Here is a 15,104-nt window from a genome sequence, read left to right as displayed (position 1 = left end):
ACCAAGACATTTCATAGAGCAAACCACGATGAAAAAAAGTTTCTTTTTTCAATCCACCTATTTGTCAGCTAACAGCTTTCGACTTTAACACTTGGCTGTAATTTCCAACTCAGTCACTTTGAATGTGGATGTGTTAAAAAAAAAAAAAAAAAAAGAGGTGACTGTTTAATGATAAATATTCATAGAGTGCAAGTAATTTCCCCAAATCTCTTACAGCTTAAACAGAAATAAACATAGTTTCTGCCAATTTTCCTTTTGTGAAAAGGGCAAAGTAAAAATCACAGAAAAATCCTTTAGCAAGGAAAATATGCATGTATTAAAATAGAGCAGGTAATCACAGAAACTGAAACAGCCACTACAGCAAAACAAAAACTTCAGCTGCCAGACAGCAGACCAGTTGCTTCTGACCTACTTTGGAACATAAATTAGTTAATACTCACATAATGAGGGAGCTTGTGTATCTAAAAACCTTAGCAGAACATTCTGAAAAACAGGAAGACTGGAACCTGTCAAGGAGGCTGAAGACAGAGATTCTTTTTCATCTAGGACTTCAGATTCGCCACATCTCTGCACAGTTAAAGAGATAAAAAAGCATGTATCTACACACAAATGCATACAATATTCCCACAATTTGCATCTGAGGCAACTATACGTGCGGTTGCTTCCTACCTCTTCATAAAATCCAGACTTGCTCTAGAACGACAGGTTTTTCCCATTACCTAATTTGGTTATTTCTAAGGTGTTTTATTTAATCCTTTTGGATTACTTAGTGAAAAGGAATGCCTGAGACATGTACCATCATCTGCAACAACACGGTTTCATATAAAAGCAAAAATTTAAGATACAGAACTTCCAGGACCAATGTGAATATAAAAGGTAACTCCTCTTGTTTGAGTAAATTACGCTAAATATAATACCAACCAGGGCAAACATCTCCGCTTTGAGTGGATTTCGGTGCTAGTGAGGCAGAAGCAACGCACTAAGCTCCCTTCCCCCTAATTAATGGTTTGTGGTAAGGCACGGACAAAGCACAGAGGCTTTGGAAAGTGAAAGTCCTTTTGCACCTCACGCTGTCTGTACGTCTGTCTGCACAGCTGCACTTCTGAGAGTGCTCTCATCTGTCTGTCCCTGTACCCAGGCTGAAGAGACAGCACACAGCACTTTCCTGGGGACCCTCGTCTAGGAAAAGTGCCTGCCGGGGCTGCTGGGATGCACGTGAGGCCAAGTCAGCGGTGCTCTGGGCTACGAGGAGTACCACGGGTCCGGAAAGCTGCAGCGAACGCACTGCTTCTCTTTAATCCTCACTACGGATCAGACTGAGTACTACTGAAGTTTCAAGAAGCGTCAGCTTATGCAAGCTGGAGTAGGATCATTTGCCACAACAGACAGGCAGCAGTTTACATCAAAGATGTCACTACAGCCTCCTGCTTCTCCAGTGAAATGCTTTATTTCTCCTGAAAACAAAGGGGTTCTACAGAATGTAAGACTGAAAGTTACACTTGAATTTTGCCTCAAAACGGACCTTAGTTTTGGAAGCTTCCCAGAGTCCCCCCACCAGCTGAAGAGCCCTGTCCCGCCAGCCAGACACCCACCCCCTCTTTTTAAGGGACTCCCGTTACTGTGGCACCCCTTTATTTGGGCAAGTAGTTCACAGAAGTAAAACACTTCAAACAAACAGACATAAATCAGCTAACATAGACCATTCTGAGTTAGGTTGCGGTTTCTTCTTATTTTAAATAGAAGGCTTTTTCATTTTAAATTTATCTAGAATTGAAAAACTGTAAATTGACGACAAAAATCCTCAGTGCCCCAAATGCCAAACTTACTTGTATTGTACTGAGTAGAGATTAAAGTGATATTTCTTTAGAAATATCTTACTTTTTAAGCATACTGTTCGCACTAGTCTAAAAGTAGAAATAACTTACTTCTGCTTCAATTTCTGCTTGCCTCTTCTCCAGGAGTTTGGCTACAGCCATGGCCCTGTGCTTACCGGACCTTTTACAGCTCACAGCCCATTCACAAAGCAGCGTTACCACAGCTTCATCGTTTGGGGCTACCTGTTCAGGGCAAGAACAAAGACAGAAAACCATTTCACCCACACAGCCAACAGGCTTATTTCTGAGCAAACAGCTTGCAGCAACCAGCGTTCTGGGGGATGAAGACAAAAGCTGATTTTTGTTCTTTAGTACCGAGAGATGCACACATTTGCTTTATTCATAGTGTTCTCAAATGAAAATATAATCTGGAAGCCAATGAGGAAAATCCCAGTTTTCACACTGATGATACTCAAATCAAAATTTTCCTTTATCATAACGTTGCCTCATAAAACCAGAAAAGGGCAATCTGCTTTATGAGCAAGAGAAATGGGAAAAGCATATCATACAGAGTTTCTCAACCCAATTAACCACACAGAATTTACGCTTTCCTTACGTTAATTCTTCCAATTCTTCATCTGTTTCCAGACGATTACTTGCATCCCACTGACGCATTAAAAAACAAACCAAAAAACCCTAACCTCTAAAAGGTGTATCTATCAGATAACTGAGGTCAAAAAACTCCCAAAAAGCTCGATTTATTTCTGACCCAACACAAGACATTTTTAGGAAACCGTACATGTCTTTAGAAAATCTGTATTTACAGAATAGCAATGCAATATAGTATGCTTGTATCTATTGAATGTTCATCCAATCTCTTGTTTCCACTAACCACCCACATTTTGGAAGTATTTTTTTTCTTGTGTGCTACTGAACTGGATCTGCTGAACTTTCTCGCTCCTGCCCAAGCTGGCAACCATCTCTGAACACTTAACCATAAGACCGACCTGCAAATTAAGCAGATGTGATTTTTCTTCTTTCCCCAAGACCAGTGGAAACAACACTTAGAAGTAAACATTAGAAGGGCCAGAGTCAAGCACAGTACCCTCAGAAAGACAATAAGTTTTTTCAGAGTGATTAGGCATGAAAGTTACTGCTTCAAAGCTATCCCAATCGTCCTCCTCAGAAAATACAAAAAAACAATGCTATGCTAAACAAGGCTGGTGTGTATGTGCGCACACATCACAGAGAAGTTTCCTGTAAATATGCTTCAACAGGTGAGCAAGAGATACTAAATGACTAGGGGGGGTGGAGTGGAGGGAGTAGGGGAAAATGCTTTTCTCTTACCCAAATGAAGTGACGTGGTAATGTCACCACTGTTGTGGTTAGATGCAGTCATCTAACAACAGAAGCATGGATACCACATATTTTTGAAGGCAACGCAGACCACCTGAAAGAGTCTGATCTTCACACTGACTTCTTTCCCTTTCTGCTAACAAGAAAAACCACACCAACAAAACCAAGCGCTTCTGTATCTCGAGTGGGAAACAACAACTCAGAGCTCAAGAAAACCGTCAGGTCACCCATCCCCTGAAGCTGCACCCGCGCTGCATCGCATCCTGCAGCATCCCAGGGACAGCAACACAGGACCTCCCTCACCCTCCTTCTCACAGGGAACAGCACCTCTTGCAGAACGGCCGAGCAGCTTTTCTTCTCAAGCAAAGAGCAGGTGATGCTCCTACGACCGAATCCCTTCAGAAAAGGAGGAAAGCCTGGAAGAGGTGCAGCAATGGAGCACTAACGCCAAAGGTCAGAGCTCACTGTGCTGGGGCAAACGCAGAGAGGGATATCCTGGCAAGAGACGTTTAAAGGAAGACTTACATGGGGTACTTCCGAAGGAAAAAAATGGTTATAAGAGTTTTTTGTTCTGGCCTAAAGAGAAGGGCTCAGTCTGTTTTTGGGAAATGTCAAATTGTAGAAGAAAAAAAAAGAGAAATTTTTGGCTTTTAATTATTTTTCCACTTGAGAGAAACGAGGATGCTTTTCCTCCAAGGAATACGCACACTATGCAAACATTGCCAACACACAGACAGACACTGAAGTATACATATGCATGTGCACATGTACAAATATTTTCTTCAGACACCTCCTGAGATACTAAGCCAAGAATATCAGCCTGTTATTGAACTGCCCTTGGAGCTACGCTCAACTATACTTAGCACTGAAAAGCAAAACCACTGCAGCCTGCAGTCAGTGAGCAAACCACTTCCACTGCTGCTGCTCCTGCTGCTCAAGTGAACAGATGCTTAAGCCTTATGAGAAATGTGAAAACAGCCCAAAGTAAAACTCTGGTCACTATATACAAGAACACACACAAAGTTCAAACCAAATTTCCTGTGCCTGTGTTTTTGGAGTGCTAGTGAGTATTACTTGCAACTTCATGCCTGTGCCGCTTACCTCTGAGCACTACAAACACACGGCTCGTCAGGGCTCAGACTGCCTGTGCTGCTGAGCCCTCCAGTCCCCGACGGCCGTCTCTCCGTTCAGTGAAATGGGAGCAAGTCCATGAACAGGCGCACTGGGGAGGCAGGTCTTATGAGACGGACCCACCTCAGGATGGGCTCTCACGTGGCCCAGAGCCTGTGCACCCCCAGGTTACAAAGCCAGATGCCAGGAGGCCACAAGCACTGTCATCAGACTAGCTGTGTGTACTTACAGGTTGTAATTAACAGGATACCTCGTCTGAATTGCACACCCAACTGTCTATGATCGAGGGCTAAGGCTTATTCTCCCAAGCACATTTCTTTCATGTTTGGTTGTTTGTTTTACAATCTTTCATGAAGCTCATTGACAATGAGTACAGCAGAAACTAAACAACATTGTGATCAACAGCAAAATGCACATTTAGAGTTTTAGGTATTATAGGTATTAAGTGAGCAACAGTCACAGTCTTTTTTTTTTTTTTTTAACTAAAGATTGCATAAATGACTTATTTGATAGCCCAAAGAAAAGAGAAAACCCAGGGCAAGCTGACCTTTTTCTGTTTAAGCTCGGTATTATTTTAGTAATTTCAAGAAATGCTGTGAATTCTTACTTTTGAACAGCACTTCCATGTGTAGCTCTGTATTAAAATTCTCTTTACAAAAGGGATAAATAAAGGACAGACCTTTATGCAACACACAAGAAACTAACATGAAATTATCCTGGTCAGGAGTGCACTGAGGTTTACATAAATTAAGTACAGATTAATTCCTCATCTGTTCTACCTGAGCTTCAAGAGATTTCAGAGAATGACTGATCTGCTTTAAGTAGCTTATTCTCAAGGGACAACCTGATTTTTTTTGGGTGGGAGCAGTGGAGGTGGTGCTAAAATAAACAGCTAGAAAAAGACAGCTCTAGAGTTAAGAAAATGCAGACAGTTAATTCTGTTTCTAAACGAGTCATCTGCTAATACTGTGATATTTATTAGTGCAAAAATAGAAAAATGACTCCCCAATTCTACACCTTTTCAGAGACGCGGAATCCAAGATCACCACAAATCAAATGCCTAGAAGTGATTATGCACCTTTAAAAATCACAGTATTGATTCTGCAGTTTCATATATATGCAAAACAACCTCTTTTGAAGGGAAAAAAGCCCACCATAAATACTTGAAACATCAAGGTGTTTATCCATCTAAGAATTTCAACCAGATCGCTTTTAAGCGTCTAAAAACAGTGAGTTCGGTTCTCAGGAACCGACGCATCCAGCAACTAAAAAAAAAAGAAAAAAAGAAAAAAGTTATTTGAGTGCAGTAATTATTTGAACCGTTGATGCAGACTTTTGTCAGGCAAGTTGGCATCACCAAAGCCATTCCCATACATTGGGCTCATGGAACACAGGGCCCTGCAGCAGCTGAGAAAAGTGAAGTTGAAGTATCTAACCATCAAATACTTTACTTAGCTTTTGACTGAAAATAACAAATACATTTGAAAGCTATATCAAGTCCCTGCAATAGAAATAGTTACCCAAAGCCCCTACAGTAAGTACAGCTCTAGAACAGTAGATGGGCAGATGAAGACTATGCTAACCAACCCACAGCTCGTTCGTAGAGTCACAAAATGGAAATTAGTTAGTCCAACGCTGGAAACTCCAGCGCTGAGCGCTCGCTGCCTTGCTGAGCGCAGACAGGTTGTGCTGCCCCTGGGTGCCGGGGCGGCAGCAGCCTGTGACGCTGGTATCACAGGTGGGAGAGCTCGAGCTGCCGGCCCCACTGCGCAGCCGCGTGACTTCCTTCCTCCCCATGCTGTCTCACCATAGCTGTGCCTCACCGTTTCCTCCCTTCTGACACTGTGTTCACTTGAACATGCTAAGAACGCAATTAAGTAACACCTCTCAGAATAATGAGGTTCTGGATTTGTCTAATTTGGGATCTCGTACCTGCAGATGGTCTGCCCTGGAAAAGCACAGACCACATTTCAGAGAGGCTCAAACTACTGCCCTGAAGAGTAGCATTAAGATCACATTTATACCCTTAAAATTTCAGGGGCAGGAAAACAAAAAGATCAGTTCACCAGTTACTTAATGACTACGTTTTGTAGGGAAGACAAGACGTAAGGTGCTGGAGAGAGAACAGGTGTGGGCAGGCAGGAACTGCAACACCCTCAGGTCAGGGGAAGCTCTCCCACAGTTGAGACCCTTCCTCAAGATTCCCAAACCTTCCACAAGTCCTAACAAAAGAAGAACACTTCAGGGTGGCATCAAATGGGAGATATCATCTACACCAGGTAGCACAGACCTTTGAAGCAAAATTTCAAGTTTAGACAACTCACTCACAACATTTGTCATTTAGCCAGGACCCAAAATAGCTGCAACTTTCTGAAAACCACCAGTCAGACCCTTTCAGAGAAAACCAAAGGCCTCATTTACACCAATTTATAACTGGAGCAGAAGGCGGGTGAAGAAAAGAAGAAAAGAGTTGTTTTGTTTTTATTTAAAAGAAAGCACCACAATTAGTAACACAGGGAAGTATTAAAAGGAAAGCATTAAACATTACTGTTCCTCATAGGTTTAGAGAGAGGAAGCCAAAAGTAATATTAAAACTCCATTTTCATTAACTCTAAGCCCTTTTCCTGTTAGTCCTTGTTTTTATTATTTATTTAAGATTTGCTACTAAGGAACTAGTTTGACTTTGCGCTAGCTAAGGCCACCGCTGAGGCACCTGGACTGCAGAAGTTATCTGTTCACAGCGGGGGCAGGAAGAGCAGGGCATAACGCCCAGGAGCTCAAATCACTCAACGAAAGGAAACCCCAACCTCCTCTCACCTCATGGAAACCTCTCCAGAAAGCAGCCAGGTGCGTGACTCAACACTGCCAGGCAATGCCCGTGCCGTTTGTCACGGCTGCTCACCGGACTGCCACACACGCCGGGGAGCTGCCGCCCAGCCCAGCATCCTCCCAGCACTGGGAGCCACTTACAGGAACTCGCCGCCTCTCACCGCACCTCAACACCTTCAAGGGAGAGGGGAACGGCGCCCGAGAAACCTCTCCTCTTGCTCCGTGGGTTGCTTTGTGGGTTAAGAGGGAAGGAATAAAAAAGCTTGCAGCAAATGTGCTCTTATGCCAGTCATACAAGCCTGCAGATGATCTAAATGAGATACTAGATATAGATATAGACATACACAGATATTTTTCTGGCTATTCCTGTTCCTTTCAAAACAGAAAGACATTGAAAGTGTATTCAATCAAATTGTTCAAGAAATCTGAGCAGGTGCTTATTGCAAGTCGAGTCTGTGTCACAGGAAGCCAGTCTGTCCTTAAACCATGAAGAAGGTTAACAAAAAAACAACAGTGAAAAATACGATTGCTTCCTAGTATGACAGCATTCAGTCTCAAAACACAGAGCTGCTTTATTACTAATGTTGTAGAATTTCATAATTTAAGAACGTTCCCTGTAAACACTATGCTTTTTTTTTTTTAAAAGGTTGACGATCTAAATAAATTTTTAATCACAATTCCTGTTAGCATTTTCAAATTAACTCCTCAGTGAAATGAAATTAACATTTTAACATTAAATTCCAAGTTTGCTTTCTAAGAAGACAAGAAAGGGTTTTCAGAAGCTATATTTTTATTAGGAGAGACAAAGAAGTTGTACAATACAGCGTTTATTAGTGCAGCCTACCATTCTAAAGAGAACAAGTAAGGAAAGACGACAAGAGCTAGGAACAAAAGCACTATCTGATTTTTGTAGGGAAAAAAAAAAAAAAAAATGGGCCTGTGCCATCCACAAATTCCTGGCTCAGAATCTCAAATCCACACAAACCAACTCCACTCACAGGAACAGTCAGGACAGGTCATTCCATTTGAAAACACATCTGCGTATCCATAACAGAGGAGCTCTCAAGGTGTACTACTCTCTGTGGAAAAATTGTCCCTAAAAATTTGGGGGTTTTAAACCCACTAAATGCAATTATACAAGCAGTGCTATCTCAAATATGGAATATGAAGAAATGCCTCTGACCGCAGCCCAAGAGGGACAAAATCATTGCAGGATGGTAGGCAAGCTCAAGCTCTGCATACACACCACAGCACTAACAACGGCTCAAAGACAACCCTTTTTATTGGAGTACAATTTGCATATTTGCATTAAACTATAAGACCATGTTCAAGAAAATATTATCCACTGCTTTGAAGTTGTCTAATATAAAAAGAAAAAACAAGTTGTGTGTTCTTTTTAAGGACCCCATCGCTTCTTGAAGTCATAGAATAAGTTTTGCCCTTCCATAGAGATTTTGTACTTTAACTCCCTTAGACACCTAGGTGAGCAGGAATCTGATGTTGGATTTACTGAAATAAAGAAAGGTGAAAATACCCACACAAACAAGCTTCAGATAACTAAGGAATTCAAGCAACTGAACAAATGCTAACTGCATTATTAAAAATATTACAAGAATGCTCAGAACATGCTCTATTTTCTCAGTGCTTGTGGAAATAGACTCGGATTTTGCAGGTATTTCAATCCATATTATTTTGCTCATCTTGTCTCTCTTACCCATCATGCATCCCAACGCACTCAGATTCAGGTCCCTTATGTAGTAGCAAACTGTTAAATTGTAGCTTACTAACTAAAAAGGCATCGTTAGACCTCCTTTCCCACAGACACAGCAGGGTTGGGTTTTTTGTTTGTTTGTTTGATTTCCAGCAAAATGATCTCAGAAAGACAAATATTAACTCTCTGCATTTGTAACAAGCCCTATTCGTGAGAACCAAGTTCAAACCAGGACTTTTTCACTCGAAAAACATCTCTTGGCATCGTAAGAATTCAGTTGGACTTCAAAGACAACATGAGAAGCAAGACCTACATACAAGTTCAGAGACTTAAACTTTAAAAGCAATTCGAATGCACAAATATCCATGAAGTTTCAAGGATTCTATATAATGTTTTCAAGAAATCAATAACAGTCCTTAAAAATCAAGCGCTCTCTCCTTTCCTCCATTTACTACCGCATACTAGCTAGAAAATACTGGTATGAAGTTTCATTCGCCAGGTATCCCTCCCACCGCTTAGGTGTATTTCAAGCTACACTTAACCAAATTGTATTTTTCTACACGCAAGACTGACAAGTTAAAAAGTCTTGCCAACCATTCTAAACAAAACAAATTAAGAGAGGAAAAAAAAATTAAAAAAATAAAATAAAAACATCCTTTCTCAGTTCCCTTCTTTAGTTGTACCTGTGAAAGACTACGACAGATAACAAAATACAGGCAGACCAAAAGTTAGGTGAGAGCTGAGTGGGTTTAAGCCACAGCAAGATGACAGGCGAACTGAAAGAGTTCACAGACATTATGAAGAAGTCGCTACTGCATTCTCTAGCTCCCTCTTCTGAGGACTCTATTTTTGCACAAATTGACTCAAGCCTTCAGAAGGAGGGATCTTTAAAAAGGGGTGGAGAGGAATCAAAGGTGTTCCAAATCTGGATGAGGGCAACACAATTTTACTCTAATTTAAAACTGTATGGTAGAAATACAGATGGTTTACTGGATTGATTTATTTAAAGACAGCTCCACAATAACCACCACACTGGTAATCATTCTGGAGCTGTGCACAAGAGACATTTTGAGTCAAGGAAATGTCAGATGGAAAATACCTGCGGCTATAAATAAGGCCAGTAGTTTTCTCTGCAATACCATCTCAAATGAAAGTGAATTTACTGCTTTATGCCACGTCACAGATTTCTAGATTTCAAGGCCTCCTACTCAGCCAAATCTACTGAGAAGCTCTACACAAGTCAGTGAAGCAGAATTAGAAGTGAAAGGTCCTTTGTATTACTCACTGTGCACATGGTCATACTCACAAAGTAGCATCGCTCTTACCATATTAACTGTGATATTTTTATTGGCTGTCAGACCTTCACACCAAAAGAATTCAACAACTGTTATCATTTGGAACTTCATGGGTAAAAAGCTGAGCATCTGATAGATGTAATAAGTGCTATTTTTTGGGTTGCACACAGTCTGATGGAAACCCTGTGCCTGTAAGGAAACCTACCACACGAGCACCCATGCATGATTAAGGCTCAGACGAAGCTATTCTCTACAGGATTACACAGGGACCATCACTCTTAAGACACAGAGACAGTTGGTCAGAAACTGCAACAAAATTCTTGTCTCCTATTTACAGTCTGCTTAATAACGCAGCATTTAATAATGCGATCAGGGCTCCTCCATGCTAAGTTTTCTCCAAGTCAGTGGAGTAGCACTGGATTCCCCTCCCACTTTTGTGGCCTCTCTCGAAGTCAAGGATGGAGAGTTTGTTCTGGGTCTGGTCGAAATGTGAATTTAACATCACATTTTCTCACACAGCTTCAGTGTGCCACCTCTGTCATGCACAACATGACGCTCAAAATCTGAGCCCTGTTCAATGCCTGCCGTCCACCTGCCCCATTTGTCCTACTCAAATTCAGTGCAGAACTGCAGCTCAGCCCCTCACTCCACATATCTCTCTGGTTTGCTCTCTCGTGTTCTGTCACCAGATCCCAGCCTTCAGCACCATTACTCTGCATCTCCCCGTGGGATGAAAAGCAACTCCTCCTCCCTGCAGAGCCCAGGACAGCTGGCCTTTCAGGTAATCTCTCTACACCCAGCTACCCTCCCTCACTCCAGCCCCTTCCCCTAAATTTTACTTTTGCTCGGACACTTGGGAGTCATGAGTTACATACTAAAACAATTCTGGAGAAATCAATAGCGTGTATAAGAGCATCCTGAGCACATTTGACTGTTTCAGTCCCCCTCAGAACTGAAGAGCTTTGTAGCAGGAGGCACCCTCCTTCCACTCCAGCATGTGCTCAGTGCTTTGGAGCACCACTCTCATATGTACTTGCACTGGCATCATTTGCAGTCTTCATGACAATGTTTGGCAATCCAGCAGGAAAAATGGACAGGAAATAGGTTCCAAACATGTTTCGGTTGGGCTCACATCAAAACAGTGGTAGCAGATAGCTGTCCTTCAAAGCTTTAAATAACGACGTCAGAAGGCAGACGTCCTAGTGATGGACATCTTATTTACAAAATAAAAGTCCTTAGATGAGCTGCCAGATGAAAACAGAGTGTACGCGACCTCGTAACTTATGGCCTTTTCTGCCAAGAAAAAACAGGCTACGTTTATCAAGCAGGAAGGAAACGAAGAGAGAGAGAGACAAACAGCATTGCATGTGGCGACATCCTTGTGTCCTTAACCTTGCAGCGCCGCAGCCGATGCGCAGTTGGTGCAGGGAGGCGCCGACATCCAGTGGCCACCAAGCAGCTCCGCAACCCTTCTCTCGGACACCAGGCAGGGCTGCCCGGCAGGTAAGAACCAAACGCTACAGTGGCAACTCGAATACAACTTTGGAAGTTCAAGTACCAAAATGCACAAGTGCCATCAGTCGGGCACTCAGCAGCCCAAGGCTGCTCTTGTCTAGCTGCCAAAAGTTAAGCTCGAGTCAAGCAACAACTAACAGTCTTGAAAACCCCAGAGGAGGTTAAGAAGCTGCAGATAGTTTAGAAGTTTAATTTCACATCATCTCCAGACCCAGTAAGGTAAGACTGAAACTTTCAAAGTTAAGTTTTCTTCTCAGAAAGAAATCAGCATCTTCTTTGCTTCTGCTCTCCCTACAGTCTCCTGTGACTACTGTGCAAACATGGGCACATCATCACTTACATGTGATAATGCTTTATTCCTACTCAGCATTCTTTATCTAGGAGTAAAACGTTATGCCATTAGAAGTTAGGTAGCCCTGCAAATTAACTAGACAGACCTTCATGAAAGTGTTCGGTACCCAGAACTGGGGAGCCCATCTTTAAGAGACATGTTTAGGGGCCAAAACAGGCATGTTTTCAAGGCAACCCAACCTCAAGTCACTAAGTACCATAAAACAAAGGTAACAATAGCAGACAACCACCATAAGAACAGAGTAATTCCCTTAATTACCTTACTTTCAGAAGTCTCCCTACCAACACTGCCTTTTGAAACACAAAGGAACAGTTTATTAGTACAACTGTAGATGGAACTCAGAAAATCTTTTTTGAATACAGACAGGGAGAAGGAAAAAGATACAAATACAACAGCAGAAGGGCAACAGCACAGAACCACACCATCTGACCCCAAAAGCAGATGAAAACAAAAAGCCAGCACTCAAACAATAAAGCGTATCACACCCCACCCATTTTAAAAATACAAAAAAAATCTTGTGTGTTGAACTCCTGATTTCATCCAAGCATTAGGGTTAAGAACTTTCAGCAACTTCATCTGCCTCCTCTAACAGCTCTCCTGCCTCTGTTTCTCTCTCATTACCATAATAGTGTATTTGAAATACAAGGACAACTGTGGCAACCATTTCACTCCTACCTACTGGTTCTGCCCCTCACATCCAGAGTCTGCTGGCAGGCATCTCTCTCCGGAAATCCTTCCAGAGATGTTATCCCCCAAACACTATATTCTGCTTATTTATTTCAAAGTCATTAAAACACTGATTGACAATTATTATGCATTATTTCTGTGCAACAGATGGTCTTGAAATATGACCATCAATCGCTGAGAACTTATAATCACGAACAAAAAACAAACCATTTTGCATAAAAGCTTTTAAAACATTAACATGAGCAGCTATGACATATTCCCTACTATTTTACACTTTAAAATTTTACTTCAATAGTGTATTATTAAAACTATTTCATCTGTTCCCCAAACACCTTCCAAGGAAACTCAGGAGTTTGATATGCCCAGTGACATTATCACCCGCACTGCACAACACCAACAAAACAAAAGAAGAGTAACATGTTAAAGATTTCTGATAAAGTTTTTCATGATCTCTGAAAACAGTCCTAGGAGCACAGGTAAAAATGTCAAAAAAATATAAATGTATATAGTTTCAGGATATTTTACTATACTTAATAACTTATTAATTTACTACTTTCTGCAATAGATGTAAAAGTTATCAAAAAATAATCCAGAATTTTACTTGATAGAACCCAAAAAACAAACCACACAACCTTGATAGATCATTTCCCCTAAATGAGGTTTCAATACGTAGAACTGAAGAATTCAATTACAACAGCAAAGAGCTGTTTTCTCCTTATAAACGAAATGTCAAGTAGTAAAGAAAAAACATACCAAGAAAGCACAAAGCTTTTGTATCAAATATACACATAGACACAATTCTCATAAGTAAAAATAAAATCCGTTGTCTACAAATTAGGAAGTGAGAGGAGAATGTAGCTGTTACCTCTTGGTTATCTTTATTCTGATTTGCCCAGAAAATCTTATGATAAAGCGTCTCCATTGAATTGCTGGAATCTGATCTGTCAAAACAATGCCGATCCAACACTTCCAAGGTGTGCAAAACTCGGCTGATGGTCACCCCTAGAGATGGGAGTTAGAGAGGAGCGGGGGGGGGAGGGGAGGGGGGAGTTAAAAAAAAAAAAGGTTTTCACAGGAAAAATTGCATTACACCTATCTGTCAAACTATTACTAGAATTAATCATGGTGCAATAGGATTATACTCAAAGAAGAAGAACAGATGCAAACCCTAACGCTCCCAACATTTGTTTCATTTTGAGTTGTCTTACCTGCAGTTGATTCTTGGCACTTGTCAAAAGACCACCGCACCTCCACAGCACGACCTCTTTGTTTTATCTGCTGTTCTACTTCATAAATCTTTGCCCGAACCTGTAAAAAAGATAGCTGCTAATTAGCTAGTGGTGGGAAGTCTCAATTTTCATTTCAAGCTTGTGACAGCTTTCTCAGCAGGAGCAAGGTACCCTATGGTGTTCCACAACACTCCCTACATTTGGGAACAACAAAATGAAATATGTTCTGTTCAAATATTTCTGTCTGTTACGAATCATCTTGTACAATAAAGCATCTTTTCCTTACATTTAACCCAGCAAAAGTTAACTTTCAGGGTGTCTGAAAAGTCATATCTCACAATACGGTATATGCCAAGCTTACTCTTATTTGCCGTTTTACATCTTAAAGTAATTTCAGTTTAATAACAGAAAACACCTGAACGTAAATAAAACTCCTGTCATTTTCACAAAAATCAGTACCTAAATGAAGTACAAAGTAAAGTCATAAAAAAACTAGCACAACACTAGTCTTGAAACTAGACCTACAGAAATACCTAAACTTGGCTGTAGTCCTAATGATCACAAATTATTATTTGGTATATAAAAGAGATTTTAATAATCTGACAATGAAAAATGCTTACCTGCTGATTAAACGCTGAATTTCCACCTGGCATAGGTAAACTAGATGGAGCAACTTGAAGTAAATCCAGAGGTGAGCCTGGATTAACGTTCTTATTTTCATTTGTGGAATAATTCCACACCAAGGCACTTGGGCAACAAAGAGTTACAGTCTGCAAGCAATAGTACAAAACAGAAGTAATGTCTTTTTCTAAACATGTGCGATAGACAGTACCAACAATAAGAGAGTCCATGAGACTAGAATCACTTTTGATCTAACTACTACAGTGAAAGAAACAAAAAGACAGGCTTATGCACAATTTAAAACGTTAATTTGAGAAAATTCAACTACTATATTATTTTCCTTCTTCATTATTAAAAAAATTTAAATATATACTTGTTCAATTCTCATTTGTATTACTTTCAAAATGGCAACAAAGACGACCACCAAAGGTTAATTTCAGTCAGATCCTTTCTGTGAAACGTGAATGGGCTTTAGAAAAAAGAAGTCATTTTGGTGTTCAGCTTACAGAAAGAAGCTACATGTGAAACATTAAAATTTAAGAAATTAATTAAAATCAACTCTTC

The 15,104-nt window shown here is 40.8% G+C and overlaps 1 protein-coding gene across 5 annotated transcripts in view; it reads right to left on the bottom strand.

Moving 5' to 3' along the window:
* Positions 1 to 15,104, bottom strand: part of MED12L (mediator complex subunit 12L) — a 153,606-nt gene that overhangs the window by 121,324 nt on the left and 17,178 nt on the right. For all 5 annotated transcript variants that reach the window (XM_074593305.1, XM_074593308.1, XM_074593306.1 and 2 more), the window contains 5 exons: positions 14,540 to 14,689; positions 13,899 to 13,998; positions 13,556 to 13,692; positions 1,926 to 2,057; positions 441 to 567 (listed from right to left, as the gene is read on the bottom strand). In XM_074593305.1, coding sequence (XP_074449406.1) covers positions 441 to 567; positions 1,926 to 2,057; positions 13,556 to 13,692; positions 13,899 to 13,998; positions 14,540 to 14,689 — 646 coding nt within the window. The remainder of the gene's footprint in view (positions 1 to 440; positions 568 to 1,925; positions 2,058 to 13,555; positions 13,693 to 13,898; positions 13,999 to 14,539; positions 14,690 to 15,104) is intronic.

Source organism: Larus michahellis, chromosome 6, assembly GCF_964199755.1.
Source record: "Larus michahellis chromosome 6, bLarMic1.1, whole genome shotgun sequence".
Taxonomy (NCBI): domain Eukaryota; kingdom Metazoa; phylum Chordata; class Aves; order Charadriiformes; family Laridae; genus Larus; species Larus michahellis.
Note: the sequence above shows the minus strand (reverse complement) of the source record. Positions and strands in the feature narration are given on the sequence as shown.